This window comes from Lactuca virosa, chromosome 5 (assembly GCF_052849685.1).
Source record: "Lactuca virosa cultivar CGN04683 chromosome 5, Lactuca_virosa_CGN04683_v6, whole genome shotgun sequence".
Lineage (NCBI taxonomy): Eukaryota > Viridiplantae > Streptophyta > Magnoliopsida > Asterales > Asteraceae > Lactuca > Lactuca virosa.
In genome coordinates this window covers 259,208,315-259,223,791 of record NC_136430.1, presented here as the reverse complement: position 1 = coordinate 259,223,791, position 15,477 = coordinate 259,208,315, and the positions used below count along the sequence as shown (strand labels likewise).

At 38.0% G+C, this 15,477-nt stretch overlaps 1 protein-coding gene across 1 annotated transcript; it reads right to left on the bottom strand.

Moving 5' to 3' along the window:
• Positions 1 to 8,309: 8,309 nt before the first annotated feature.
• Positions 8,310 to 9,951, bottom strand: LOC145112648 (uncharacterized). Its single transcript, XM_079048788.1, has 4 exons — positions 9,603 to 9,951; positions 9,353 to 9,494; positions 9,063 to 9,255; positions 8,310 to 8,792 (listed from the first exon to the last, which is right to left on the bottom strand). The coding sequence occupies exons 1-4, from the start codon at positions 9,949 to 9,951 to the stop codon at positions 8,310 to 8,312; spliced, it is 1,167 nt and encodes a 388-aa protein (XP_078904914.1).
• Positions 9,952 to 15,477: the final 5,526 nt, after the last annotated feature.

The following is a 15,477-nucleotide window of genomic DNA, read 5'->3' as shown; positions in this document are numbered from 1 at the left end:
AAATGTTCAACAAGAATTTTCCATCTTCTATGATGTAGTCAATATAACAACTAGACATCTTCTTGACTCATAAGGGCCAATGACGAAGAACGATCCGACAACTATAAAAGAATTGATTGAAGAGTTTGCTAAGCACTCACGAGAGTACCACAACCCAAGAGATGATGTAACTAGAGGAAAAGGAGATGGAGGGAACGAGAATATGGTTGCGGTTTTAGCGAAGTTAGAAAACACAGATAGAAGAATGCCAAAGTTGGATCAATCAATCCATGCGATAAGAGTCAGGTGTGATAATTATAGTGGTCCACATTTGACTAAGGATTGTGACTTAGATGAAAATGGGAATAAGAATGCACAAGTGTTCTATTCAAGTGGTGACAAATACAATGAAGATTGGAGGAGCCTAAGAAGGAGTGGTTGCCATATGAAGAGTATAAGAAGCAAAAGGATAAGAAGTATAGACAAACCGGTAGAGCCTTATATCAAAAAGATCAACCACCACCCGAAAAGAAGACGGATTTCGAGTCGGTACTTCATAGATTTATGGAAGCATCTGAAAAGAGACATGATACTACTTATTGCAATGTGATAAATCATCAAGCTTCCATCAAGAACATAGAGACTCAACTTGGGCAGCTTACTACACTTTTCAATGAGAGGTTACCACCTAAAAGTCAAGACCAAAAGTCACAACCTCATGTCATGGAGATCTACAAAGAAGAAGAAGTCCATTCTGAGACAATAATGATCTATGAAACAGCTACCATACAACCCAAGTCTTGCTTGGAATAAGATAACCCCAAGGAAAAAAGAGAAAAAAGTGAAGTGCACTCTGATGCTTCAGCACGTCATTACCAAATCAATGGCGAAACTCTAAAATTTGCAGAACATGTCATTACCAATAGAAAGGAGTGGGAAAAGGCCTCAAAAATAGTTTTTAATGAGTTGTGCTCAGCTGCGATTATCAAAGGATTACCAATCAAGATGGGAGATCCAGCCAACTCACTTTTGCTTGTGAATTTGGCAATTCAACTTCTATTAATGCTTTAACCGATATGGGGGCAAGCATTAACCTCGTGACATACTCTTTCTACCAAAAGCTCGGGTTACCTAAGCTCCAAGACACAAGGATGACAATTCGAATGGCGGATCACTCGACCACATACCCACGAGAAATTATTGAAGACTTACTAGTGAAATTGGGGAATTTTGTTTTTCCGGTCGACTTTGTGGTTCTTAACATGAAGGAAGATGAAGAACTTCCAATTATTTCGGGAAGACCATTTTTTAGTACCGCAAGAACATTAGTTGACATCCACGACTCCAAGCTCACATTTCGTGTGGAAGATGATGCTATTACATTTGATATGAGTTCTAAAGTGAATCATGACGAGCCAAGAGATGAAATGTCAAAGATGGATGTTATGGAAGAAGATCTTGATGATCTAGTTGCAATTGAGAAGATGATGGAGGCAGAACTTAAGGTTTGGGAGGATCCCCATGTTGAAAAAGTCAAACATTTGAAACCAAGAGCCTCGATTCCTATGACGATTAAGGTGGTTCCATTTACTACACCTAAAATTCAAGAGGAAGAAAAGATTGATGAAATCGAAGAGGACTTATATGAAGAAGTGGAGATAATCGATGACGAAATGAGTGAAGAATTGAAGGATCCAACTACAATTAAGATAGAGGTAGACAAGGAAGGTCCTAAGGTAGATAAAAAGAAGATGAACAAGGCAAATAAGCAAGGAAAATGGGTAAAGCACAAACATGAGGAAAGTGCTAACAAGAAGAAGAACAAGAATTCGAAGAAGGCGTACAAGAGAAGGGTTCAAGCCTATAAAAGAAAATAGAAGGAGCAAAGTGAGCAAAGGGAGATCCCACTCCCAACCGAAACAACATAGAGTGGGAAGGAGTCCGGCTCATGACTCCTCAAAAAGAAGCGCTTCTAGGGAGGCAACCCGATTTTTAGAGTTTGCATTTTATTTTTTGTTTTTAGTTTTATTTTGGTTTTAGTTATTATTTTTAATCTAACCAATTGGTCATGTGTTTCTCTAGTCTTCTGATTTTCTTTTGTAGTTTTAGAAAATAAAAAGTAAAATGAAGAGATAAAGGAGCTTAATGGACAAGAATCCATGCAATTTTTGAAGATCACAATCGAAGACCATGTTCTTAGATAAGTTTGGGGTTCCCACATGATGAAGAGAAAAAGCACTTGGAAGAATATTTTACTGACAGAGAAGATTAGGAATGGTCCTTAACATTACGAAGAGTTGATGCATTAATTTTGATCTGAAAAGTCGATCTGAGAAGGAACCACGACGTGGACATCATCATCACGTCGTGGCAAAATATTTTATCGCAGCTGCATCTGACTGCACCACGTCGTGGCGTCCTTAGAATACCTTGTGGCGATCTTATTTTGCTCGATCATTTACAACTTCCAGCTTTACACCACGTCATGGCGTTGCTTTCCCACGACGTGCCAGCGATTCAACAAACTTTATTTGAAGATGGTTCTTTGATTTATTCCGATCCGACATATTTGTATTCAAATGCAAAGAGCTCAAAAGTACTGTTTCCAGCCATGTTACGAGAAGTCCAAGCTTTCTACACACTTTCAGAATTCGATCTCGCCACTACTACCCAAGGGGAGTCTGTTCCAATTCTTCATTTTTAATTATATGTTCTTTAATTGTTTTTGCATGAAATGGGGACATTGCATCATTTAAGTGTGGGTAGGGGACTGAATCTAGGAAAACAAGGATTTTGATAAATAAAAATTTAAAAATGACTAGAAATTTAAAAAAAAAAATTAGAAATATTTGAAACAATAATCTAAAATTGAATCTAGTTACAAAATTGTTATGTTGAGATCTAGGTTTCTATTGTTATGTGGGACGATCAGATACGAGTTTCAATGTTCATTTAAGCCAATATACGTTATAATGTATTTGTGGCTTCCATATCCTAGTGAAATCATCGAACAAAAACACGACCTTGCTCAGTTTGAGGGTCGCAATATGTTTAGCATCGTGTACTAGAAATGTATCCAGGATAGCTTATGTAGTCATTGCACATTAGACTAATGCCTCTAACCAATAAGGGTTGAAGTTAAGTTCCCTTGCTTAAGCATATGTTTTTAGGATTTTTAGTTTTGAGTGAAAAAAGTGAGAAAAGAAAAAAAATGTTGAAAAAAAATGTTGCAAAAGTTTGAGAAATAAGAGTGTACAAAGCTATGAAGAACAAGAAATATCATGAAGAAAAGCTCCAAATCAATCGAAGACTCAAGAATAAGGCGAAAATTTGCCAAGTATTTATTATTGTAATCTTTTTATTTCTAGGTTATTTTTCCATATGTATGCTTGGGGGTTTAACCAAAAATACATTGAGGTTAAGAAAGTTTTCTAGGGATGGATTCAGAGGGATGCATAAAATGAGCGTTGTTCAAAAGAAGTAAGTAAGTGTTTATGAAGATTGTAAGTATTTAGGATTGGGGAGGTTCTTAGGAAAATTTAGACAAAAATAGATGCATTGCGGTCTTGGAGTAATGGAGAGGCTCAAAATAGATTGTCTTGTGCGATGTTGATATGATAATAATAAAATCAGTTTTTCTTGGGGGTAAGCAAAAGCCAACTGTGAGGTATTTGATATGTGCATATTTAACTACATATTTAATGCATAATTGTGGTTAATATGGAACAAAAGATACTTAATATGTTTTGTAACGGCGAAGACTTGCTCGAGACAAAAATGGAGCATACGAGGAGCTAGAAGCAGGAAACGGGAGCTAAAACAAAAGAAGAAGAAACGTTGTCTGAAGACCACTTCGTGGTCTTTTAACCGCGACGTGGCAAAAAGAATATTTACGACCCATATGTTGACTTGGCAGACACGAGATAAACCAGAAGACCACATCGTGGTAGCGGTCAACCACGACGTGGTGCTCTGATTTCTTCAATTATAAAATCTTGGACATTAGGTCGAAATAAGAAGAATGCATTCATTTTTTAGAGGTTAATTTTGATTAATAACCCTTATAAGTCCAGAAGAAAGTCGAAATTCAAGTAGACCTGAAGGATTGAAGAAGATTTAGAAGAATTTATCATAGATCTAGTTGGTTTGCTTATTAAACTCATGTCTATCTTATTTTACATAGATTTAATGTGTTTTTCTGCTACAATGAGAGACTAAATACCTTTTACTTTTATTTAATGAAGATGCACTTGATCCATATGTGTTGATTTCAATTATCGAATGATTATATTTGATTTTACTTGTGTTTGATATTTATATCCCCTGGCATGTTTATTTCTAGTTTATATTGTCTATAAATCAGATTGTGTGTGTTAATTGATCATATTAATTGCATAAATCTATCTCCTAAATGTTTATGATCATTAGATAATTAGAGTTAGCATTAATCACATCTTAGTTTAAGTAATTAAAGCTAGTAAATTTAACTGTGTTAGAGAGCATAATTAGTATTAATTTGTTCGTGGCTGCTTGAATTCATCATAGGAGAGTAACTTATATCATTCATAGTCCAATTGTGTTATTATCAATTTGGTGTTTAACTTGTGCATGATCATTGCTTTTTCATTCATAAGTTGGTAGGCCTAGTTATTTGATCATAATGGCTAGATAATTGGTAATCAATATAATTTATCCATTAGAAATCAACCATATGAGAAAGTGAAATCGGATCTAGGCAGAAGTATTCTTCTAATTCTTGAAGTTACTTTGTTTTCGTTGCTTGCTTACTTGTTAGGTGATATTAAGTTATTCTAATCTTGAAAAATCAGTAAAAACCCCAACCATAGTTTGTTTTATAATTTAATTAGAAGTACTTAATTTACTTAATTGAATTTCGTTCCCTGTGATCGACACCCGATTTATCTGAACTATACTATAATCTAACTAGGTACACTGCCTATAGGAGAATAGTTAGTAAGTGTTTTTTAGGTTATAAATTTAAAACTAAGTAGGTACTTTTGTGCACATCAAGTGCACAAGCTTATGCCTTTTTAGGTTGGAAGGATCTGGGACAAGTATTGTTTTCAAGAAAGTATCATTATCAATCAAGCCAATTTGTATGTATGTAGTGTGTGTATTAATCATGTTAATTTTCTAGGCAATGTGTTTATATAGAGACAACTTCAATGGTGAGGAGTTACATTATCTTAAGCTTATGATACAAAGTAACATGTATATATATCTTGGTGTCTTGCTTAAGGGGTGAGAGTGTTTTGAAGAGAAAGATGATTAGAACAGTGGGAAAAGTTTTTATCCATTTAAACTGAAATTCAAACATTTTTGTGATTGGCTACTATATATAATGGGAATAAGGGATTTTTGAAAATTACTTTCTGGCTGCAACATGAGAGTATGCTCAATTAGTTGATGAGATATGGAAGGATCTGACTATTCAAGAAACTTACAAACAAAGAGATGAATTGAATTGTTTTCCAGATGTTGCCAAATATTTTCTTGATGAGTCAGTTATTGTTTATTTCTTTCTATATATCAATTAGGTGACTCTCACTTATTAATGTTGGTGTGATATAATTTGTTGTAAATCAAACAAATAGACACGCAAAGAAACCGATAAATAATATTGAGAATTATATGTCGATTAGTTGCGAATAATAGATCCAATTATTATTAATATGATTACCAAGTTTTTTCTAGAAACCAGATTAATCCTTCTCGATTAGATCTGATTATAAGAAAGGTAGAAGGAGAGTGTCCTGTTATTGGACGAAATTAAAAGCAATAAAATAATGTAAAACCGACCTTTTGACGGCTGATCTCGATTTTGGAATAACTGCACGGATCGGACTCTTGTCCTTAAAGGTTTTACTTGGCTTCTATTGGCTGTAAGCAATAGAGTAAACCCCCAGGATTTAATGCAGATCTATCAATTTTCCAAGAACACTAGAAAACGATAAACATAAAGTGAATACTCGGAAACTGGAAAAAAATCACAGAGAGAGGAGGGGATAGGGAGCTGTATTTATAGGTATCGAAACCCTAAAAGGCATGAAACCAGCCCTCATAGGTCGGCCCTTAGAAACCCTAGGGCGACGCCTGGATCTCCAAGCAAGCTATTTTTTGGGCCTTCCAAAATATTCCGACTTGACCTACATGAAGTCAACGGTGGTCAACCGTTTGACCAGATCGCTCAAACCGTATTGAGCTGAACTCGTAAAAAATAAAAGCTATTGGCTCCCACCGACCGATGCGTCGTTCTAAATGCAAAGTGTACCTAAATCGCGCCATTTCGCACACTCGCGGCATCGGTAGTGTTAGACTAGGCCAAGCACGCGCGTGGGCTTGGCCCATTCCTTTGATCCACTAAAGCCTTTGAAGGCCTATCAAGGGAATAAGCATATAAACCCACAAAAGTTTCTTCCTCCCACCAATGTGGGATACAAAGGAAATTTCCAACTTGCAATTCCTTTATATATATAAAGTTCCAACAATTACCCACCAAGTTGGAAAGTTTCCTTTCACTTAGACAGATGATATCACTTAGGTGTCACGAAGATTAAACCCTAGTTTAATGAGAACAAATAAGAAGAGACTGATTCGATGGTATCCTTATAGGTTTAAACCACGAACCTTAATGACCTCTCCCGTTTACCCCCACACATCACAAGTCATCTTTGTGTTCTCCCTGAGCGCTAATATGGTCATGCGCTATAAACCCTTTTCATGATCCTTTAGAAGACAAACCACTAATCTTCACTTGAGGCGACACCACATCTAGATCATATAGGCAAAGTTTTACAACATCTTCGTTGCTTAGATGTCTCCATAACTTTGTTAAGAGTCGTAACTCAACCTCGTTCTCGGCAACGACAAACTATCCAACCTCACAGGGATCTATCATTTAATGATAGTACCTTCTATCGTTAGTGACTTCACTGTTACCCTTTAAACTTGAGAATTAGGAGCAGTAATACCAAGTTGGGTTTCCATCACTAAGCGATTATATTGTGGTTTTAGACCCATGACTCTCGTGGTAGATGTAACCAAATCTCTCATCAGAGGTTTGGTAAATAGATCTGCCAAGTTCCTACTTGTCTTAACATAGATAACCTTGATGGTACCACTTTCAATTAGTTGTCTCACAAAATTGTGTCTCAGACCTACATGTCTCGACTTCCCATTATATACCTCATTATATACTTTAGACAGTGTGGCCTCACTGTCATAATACATGGGTATAAAAGGCATTGGAATATCCACAGATGGATATCCATAAGTAGATCTCGAATCCACTCTGCCTCTTTGCATGTTGCTGCTAAGGAAATTAGCTATGTGTCCATCGTTGAATGAGCTATGCAGGTCTTTTTCTTGCTCGCCTAAGAAATAGCACCTCTAGCTAGAGTATAAATCCAACCACTTGTTGATTTTAAAACACTGGTGTGATCTATCCAACTAGCATCAGAATAACCTTCAAATATTCCGTTAGATGACGAATATGTCAACTCAAAAGTACTTGTCCTTTTCAGGTATTAAAGTACTCTACCCACTACCTTCCAGTGCTCCGTCCCTGGATTAACTGTATATTGTCTCAGTTTGCTTATAGTGAATGCGACGTCAGGTTGAGTGCAATGTGTAGCATACATCATGCTCCCAATTGCACTTGCATATTCTAGTTGAACCACTGCTCGTCCAGAATTCACGTTAAGTTTCACACTTGAATCAAAATGAGTGTTGAATTCATTAATATTCAAATGTTGAAACTTTGTCAGAAGTTTTTCTATATAATGAGATTGACTCATAGAAATCTTACTGCATGTCCTTTTCACCTTGATACCAAGCATTGTATCAACTTCTCCAAGATCTTTAATATTAAAGTTCGAGGATAGGTATTTCTTCATCTCAAGAATACCTTCTAGGTAAGTGCCAATGATCAACATATCATCAAGATAAAGACATATAACAACTCTGTATTCGGAAGAGCATTTAGAATAAATACATCTGTCAGCAATATTATGCTGGAATCTGAAAGCAGTTACAGTGGTGTCAAATCTCTCATGCCACTGTTTGGGAGCATGTTTTAACCCGTACAAGGATTTAACAAGTCTACATACTTTGTTTTCTTGTCCACGTATCACGAAACCTTCAGGTTGCTCCAAGTAAATCTCCTCCTTGAGATAACCATTCAGAAAGGTTGTCTTCACATCCATTTGTTGTATGTACAATCCTTTCAAAGCTGATATTTCTATGAGAGTTCTAATAGAACTAATCCTAGCCACTGGGTCATAAGCATCAAAATAATCGATCCCTTCTCACTACTTATAGCCCTTAGCAACTAATCTTGCTTTATAGGCGAATATGGATCCATCTGGGTGATATTTTCTCTTGAATATCCTTTTGGATCCAATGGGTCTTCTCCCCTTGGGTAGATCATCTAACTCCCAAGTTCCGTTACCCATAATTGAATCCATTTCTTCATTTATGACTTCCTTCCACAAAGAAACATCTCGACACATCATGGCTTCAGTAAAGGTCTTAGGATCATAATCCAAGTTAATGGCAAAGATGACCTCTCTCGTCACTTTCTTTTGCGTTCCTTCGACCAAATAAGAATAGAAATCATCTCCAAAACTTTTCTCTATTCTAGACCTAGTACTTCTCCTTGGTTCCTCCATGATAGGAGGAGATGGGAGTATTTCTCGAAAATGTACTTGTAGGAGTTCTATGACTGGAGTTTTCTTCATCCCTAGAAAACTTGTCCTCAAAGAATTCCACATCTCTGGATTCCATAACAACACCTGATTCAATATCTAATAACAGGTAAGCCTTTCTATTGTGAGCATATCTAATAAATATACTCTTATTAGATCGTGCTCTCAATTTCGTTCACTTAGGATCAGGATTCCGACCCCACACTTTCAAATAGTATAGGTTAGGCTTTCTACCTTTCCACAACTCATAAGGTATTGTAGGAATCACACTACTAGTGATCCTATTATGAACATAGCAAGAAGTCAATAGTGATTCCCCCCACAGATTGTTTGGTTGGCCCGATTGGTTCAACATACAGTTGACCATCTCATAAAGGGTTCAGTTCTTTCTTTCAGCCAAACCATTCTGTTGGGGAGTATATGGTGAAGTTCTCTCATGTTTGATTCCATTCTCTGCACAGAATGTGTCAAACTCATGGTTGAAATATTCTCCGCCTCTGTCCGAGCGAAGAGTTTGGATATGTATTTCAATTTGATTTTCGACTTCAGCCTTATACCGTTTAAATGCATCAAAAGCTTTATCTTTTGATCTCAGCAAAGAAACATGTAGATATCGACTGGAGTCATCACAAAATGTGATGAAATACCTTTTTCCTCCTCGAGTAAATATTCTATTTAATTCACATATATCATAATGAATCAACTCAAGTAATGATGTATTTTTCTTGACTGATGGAAATGATTTCTTAGTAAAATTTGATTTCACACAGGTTTCACATTTTTCAAAATCTTTTGAGTCATATTTTAACATTCCTTTAGTTTTCATTTTTTCAATGTTTTTAACATTAGTGTGTGCTAAACGTTTATGCCATAAAGCAATTGAACAAACAAAATAACCAGAAAAGTTCACTTCATTCACATTAGCAACCAATCCACCATTTACATCATTACCAACACTTGACACACTCGCAACACTAGAACCACCCCTCTCAACACTAGGTCTACTCGCACTACCCTCGTCACTAAGCAACAGATGATACATTCCCGAACAATTTTTCGCCCTCCCAACATACCTTCCGCCCTTAGTGATCACAATCCTGCCATTCTCAAGTTCCATTATGAACCCACCTTTGTCAAACTTTTCCGTAGAAACCAACCCCTTCGAGATAGTAGGAACATGAAGGACACCTCGAAGGGTTACACACTCACCAGGTCTGAACTTCAAACGAACATCACCTCTTCCCATAACTTGAGCTCTGCGACCATCTCCACAGACCACTATCGTCCCTAGTGGTGTTGGACGGTATGTGCGGAAGCTCTCTCGTTACCCAAAAACATGCACAGTGGCTCCAGTATCTACGAACCATCCTCGAACACATATTGCTCGGGTAAGTGAAGAGATCATGTAAATCTCTCCAATGTTCACACTTTCCACCATCTCAGTCACCTGCTCTACTGCATGTGCTACCAGTCCTGATTTACGATTCTTGCATTCTCTTGCATAGTGCCCAATCTCTCCGCAGATGTAGGAAGGTCCAATCCTCTTTGGCTTTGAGTTAGGATTCTGATGACTTGGTTTCTTGAAGCTTTGTTTCTTGGGTCCCAAGTTCCTTTTGTTTTGTCCCCCAGACTTGGTCTTATGACCAGAACCACCAGCTGATACATGATGCACACTCGATCCGACTTCACCACGCTTGTCCCCGATGCGTGTTTCCTCCTCAATGCGAAGGTGTTTCATCAGATCATCCAAGGAGTAGTCCACGAAATTGTGCATCATTCTCTTAGAGAGCTATATCCATGAGGGTGGCATTTTTGTGATGATCGCACCAACCTAAAAGAGTTATGGTATCAAGACGGAGAGCGCGTTCAGCTTGTTGACCATGACCTGGAGTTCATGTACTTGCTCCATGATAGGTTTGTTATCAGCCATTTGAAACTCTAGGTACTTTGACACTAGGTACTTGTTAGTACCTTCCTCATGTGCCTTGTACTTGAGTCCCAAAGCACTCCATAGCTCTCTCGGATCTTTGACCAGCCCGTAAAGATCATAGAGCTGATCAGACAGTGAGTTCTTGATGTGACCCACACACAATTCCTCAGACTCTCTAAGCAGAGCCCTTTGCTTTTCCTTACCAGAGATGATTGTTGGATCCACAGTTTTCCCTCCCTCGGGAATTGGATCAGCTAGAATTGGGGTTAGTTTTGGGTCCAACACATAAGCGAGTTTCAGCACATGAAGCATGAACTTGACCTTGGCAGCCCATCGGGTGTAGTTCTCGCCATCGAATCGCTCAAGCTTCGCAAACTCTTGGTTCATGTATTGGAGACTAGCAGTTGGGATTTAAGTGTCCATTAGTCTTTTGATTATAAACACAATATAAAAGCCTTTAAGATTATTGTAAATCAAACTAATAGACACGCAAGGAAACCGACAAATAATATTGAGAATTATATGTTGATTAGTTGCGAATAATAGATGAAATTATTATTAATATGATTACCTAGTTTCGTCCAGAAACCAGATTAATCCTTCTCGATTAGATCTGATTATAAGAAAGGTAGAAGGAGAGTGTCCTGTTATTGGACGAAATTAAAAGCAATACAATAATCTAAAACCGACCTTTTGACGGTTGATCTCAATTTTGGAATAACTGCACGGATCAGACTCCTGTCCTTAAAAGTTTTTACTTCACTTCTATTGGTTGTAAGCAACAGGGTAAAACCCCAGGATTTAATTCAGATCTATCGATTTTCCAACAGCACTGGAAAACGATAAACGCAAAGTGAATACTCAGAAACTGGAAGAAAATCGTTGAGAGAGGAGGAGAGCTTCAATTTTTTCGTGAGCATCTAATACGGATCCTAGAGAGTTGTATTTGTAGGTATCGAAACCCTAGAAGGCATGAAACGGGCCCATATAGGCCGGCCCCTATAAACCCTAGGGCGACGCCATGCTCTCCAAGCAAGCTGTTTTCTGGACCTTCCAGAATATTCCGAATTGACCTCCACGAAGTCAACGGCGGTCAACCGTTTGACCAGATTGGTCAAACCATCTTGACCTAAACTCATCAAAAATAAAAGCTCTTTAGCTCCCACCGAATGATGCGTCGTGCGAGGTGCAAAGTACACCTAATTCGCGCCATTTTGTGCACTCACGGCGTCGGCTAGTGCTAGGCTAAGCTAGGCGCGCACGTGGGCTTAGCCCATTCCTTTGATCCACTAAAGCCTTTGAAGGCCTATCAAGGGAATAAGCTTATAAAACCACAAAGGTTTCTTCCTCCCACCATTGTGGGATACAAAGGAAATTGCCAACTTGCAGTTCCTTTATATATATAAAGTTCCAACAATCCGCCACCAAGTTGGAAAGTTTTCTTACACTCAGACAGATGATGTCACTTAGGTGTCACGAATATTAAACCCCAGTTTAATGAGAACAAAGAAGAAGAGACCGATTCAATGGTATCCGTATAGGTTTAAATCATGAACCTTAATGACCTCTCCGGTTTACCCCCACACATCACAAGTCGTCTTTGCGTTCTCCTTGAGCGCTAATATAGCCATGCGTTATAAACCCTTTTCATGACCCTTTAGAAGACAAACCACTAATCTTCACTTGAGGCAGCACCATGTTTAGATCATATAGGCAAAGTTTTACAAAATCTTCATTACTTAGATGTCTCCAAAACTTTGTTAAGAGTCGTAACTCAACCTCGTTCTCCGTAACGACGTGCTATCCTACCTCACATGGATCTATTATTTAATGATAGTACCTTCTATCCTTAGTGACTTCGTTGTTACCCTTTAAACTTGAGAATTAGGAGCACTAATACCAAGTTGGTTTTCTATCACTAAGATATTCTATTGTGGTTTTAGAGCCATGACTCTCGTGGTAGATATAACCAAATCTCTCGTCATAGGTTTGGTAAACAGATCTGCCAAGTTCCTACTTGTCTTGACATAGACAACCTTGATGGTACCACTTTCAATTAGTTGTCTCACAAAATTGTGTCTCAGACCTACATGTCTCGACTTCCCATTATATATTGCATTATATACTTTAGACAATGTGTCCTCACTGTCACAGTACATGGGTATAGAAGGCATTGGAATATCCCACAGACAGATATCAATAAGTAGATCTCGAATCCACTCTGCCTCTTTGCTTGCTGCTGCTAAGGCAATTAGCTCTGCTTCCATCGTTGAATGAGCTATGCATGTCTGTTTCTTGCTCGCCCAAGAAATAACACCACCAGCTAGAGTATAAATCCAACGGCTTGTTGATTTTGAATCACTGGTGTGATCTATTCGGCTAGCATCAGAATAACCTTCAAGTATTCCGTTAGATGACAAATATGTCAACTCAAAAGTACTTGTCCTTTTCATGTATCCCGATACTCTACCCACTACCTTCCGGTGCTCTGGATTAACACCATACTGACTCAGTTTTATTACAGCGAATGCGATGTCAATTCGATTGCAATGTGTAGCATACATCATGCTCCCAATTACACTTGCATATTTTAGTTGAGCCACTGCTAGTCCAGAATTCACTTTAAGTTTCACACTTGAATCAAAAGGAGTGCTGAATTCCTTAATATTCAAATGTTGAAACTTTGTCATAATTTTTTCTATATAATGAGATTGACTCAGAGAAATCTTACCGCCTATCCTTTTCACCTTGATACCAAGAATTGTATCACCTTCTCTAAGATCTTTCATCTTAAAGTTTGAGGATAGGTATTTCTTCGTCTCAAGAATACCTTCTAGGTGAGTGCCGATTATCTACAAATCATCAAGATAAAGACATATAATAACTGTGTATTCGAAAGAGCATTTAGAATAAATACATCTGTCAGCACTATTATGCTGGAATCCGAAAGCAGTTACAGTGGTGTCAAATATCTCATGCCACTGTTTTGGAGCTTGCTTCAACCCGTACAAGGATTTTACAAGTCCACATACTTTGTTTTCTTGTTCAGGTATCACGAAACCTTCAGGTTGCTCCAAGTAAATCTCCTCCTTGAGATAACCATTCAGAAAAGTTGTCTTCACATCCATTTGATGTATCTACAATCCTTTCAAAGATGATATTGCGATGAGAGTTCTAATACAACTCCCAAGTTCCATTACCCATACTTGAATCCATTTCATCATTGATGGCTTCCTTCCACAAATGAGCATCTCGAGACGTCATGGCTTCAGTAAAGGTCTTAGGATCATCATCCAAGTTCATGGCAAAGATAACCTCTCTCGTCACTTTCTTTTGTGTTCCTTCGACCAAATAAGAATAGAATCATCTCCAAAAATTTTATCTATTATAGCCTTAGTACTTATCCTTGGTTCCTCCACGATAGGAGGAGGTGGGAGTATTTCTCGAGAAGTACTTGTAGGAGTTGTATGACTGGAGTTTGCTTCATCCCTAGAAAACTTGTCCTCGAAGAATTCCACATCTTTGGATTCCACAACAACACCTGATTCAATATCTAATAACCGGTAAGCCTTGCTATTGTGAGCATATCCAATAAAGATACTCTTATTAGCTCGTGCTCCCAATTTGGTTCGCTTAGGATCCGAAGTCCGATAATAAGCAACACACCCCCACGCTTTCAAATAGTCTAGGTGAGGCTTTCTACCTTTCCACAACTCATAAGGGCTTGAAGGAATCACATGACTAGTGATCTTATTATGAACATAACAATCAATCAATAGTGCTTCCCTCCACAGATTTTTTGGTTGACCCGATTGGTTCAACATACAGTTGACCATCTCACAAAGGGTTCGGTTCTTTCTTTCAGCCAAACCATTCTGTTGGGGAGTATATGGTGAAGTTCTCTCATATTTGATTTCGTTCTCTTAACATAATGTGTCAAACTCTTGGTTGAAATATTCTCTGCCTCTGTCCAAGCGAAGAGTTTTGATGTGTCTTTCAAGTTGATTTTCAACTCCAGCCTTATACCTTTTAAATGCATCAAAAGCTTCATCTTTTGATCTCAGCAAATAAACATGTAGATATCGACCGGAGTCATCACAACATGTGATGAAATACCTTTTTCCTCCTTGAGTAGGTATTCTATTTAATTCACATATATCAGAATGAATCAACTCAAGTAATGATGTATTTCTCTTAACTGATGGAAATGGTTTCTTAGTAAACTTTGATTTCACACAGGTTTCACATTTTTCAAAATCTTTTGAGTCATATTTAACATTCCTTTATTTTGCAGTTTTTCAATGTTTTTAACATTAGTGTATTCTAAACGTTTATTCCATAAAGAAATTGAACAAACAAAATAACCAGAAAAGTTCACTTCATTCACATTAGCAACCAATACACCAATTACATCGTTACCAACACTTGATACACTCGCAACACTAGAACCACCACTCTCAACACTAGGTCTACTCGCACTACCCTCGTCACTAAGAAACAGACAATACATTCCAGAACAATTGTTCACCCTCCCAACATACCTTCCGCCCTTAGTGACCATAATCCTGCCATTCTCAAGTTCCATTATGAACCCACCTTTGTCAAACTTATCCGTAGAAACCAACCCCTTCGAGATAGTAGGAACATGAAGGACATCTCGAAGGGTTACACACTCACCAGGTGTGAACTTCAAAGGAACATCACCTCTTCCCAGAACTTGAGCTCTGTGACCATCTCCACAGACCACTACCGTCCATGGTGGTGTTGGACGGTATGTTCGGAAGCTCTCTCGTTGCCCAAAAACATGCACAGTGGCTCTAGTGTCTACGAACCATCCTCGAG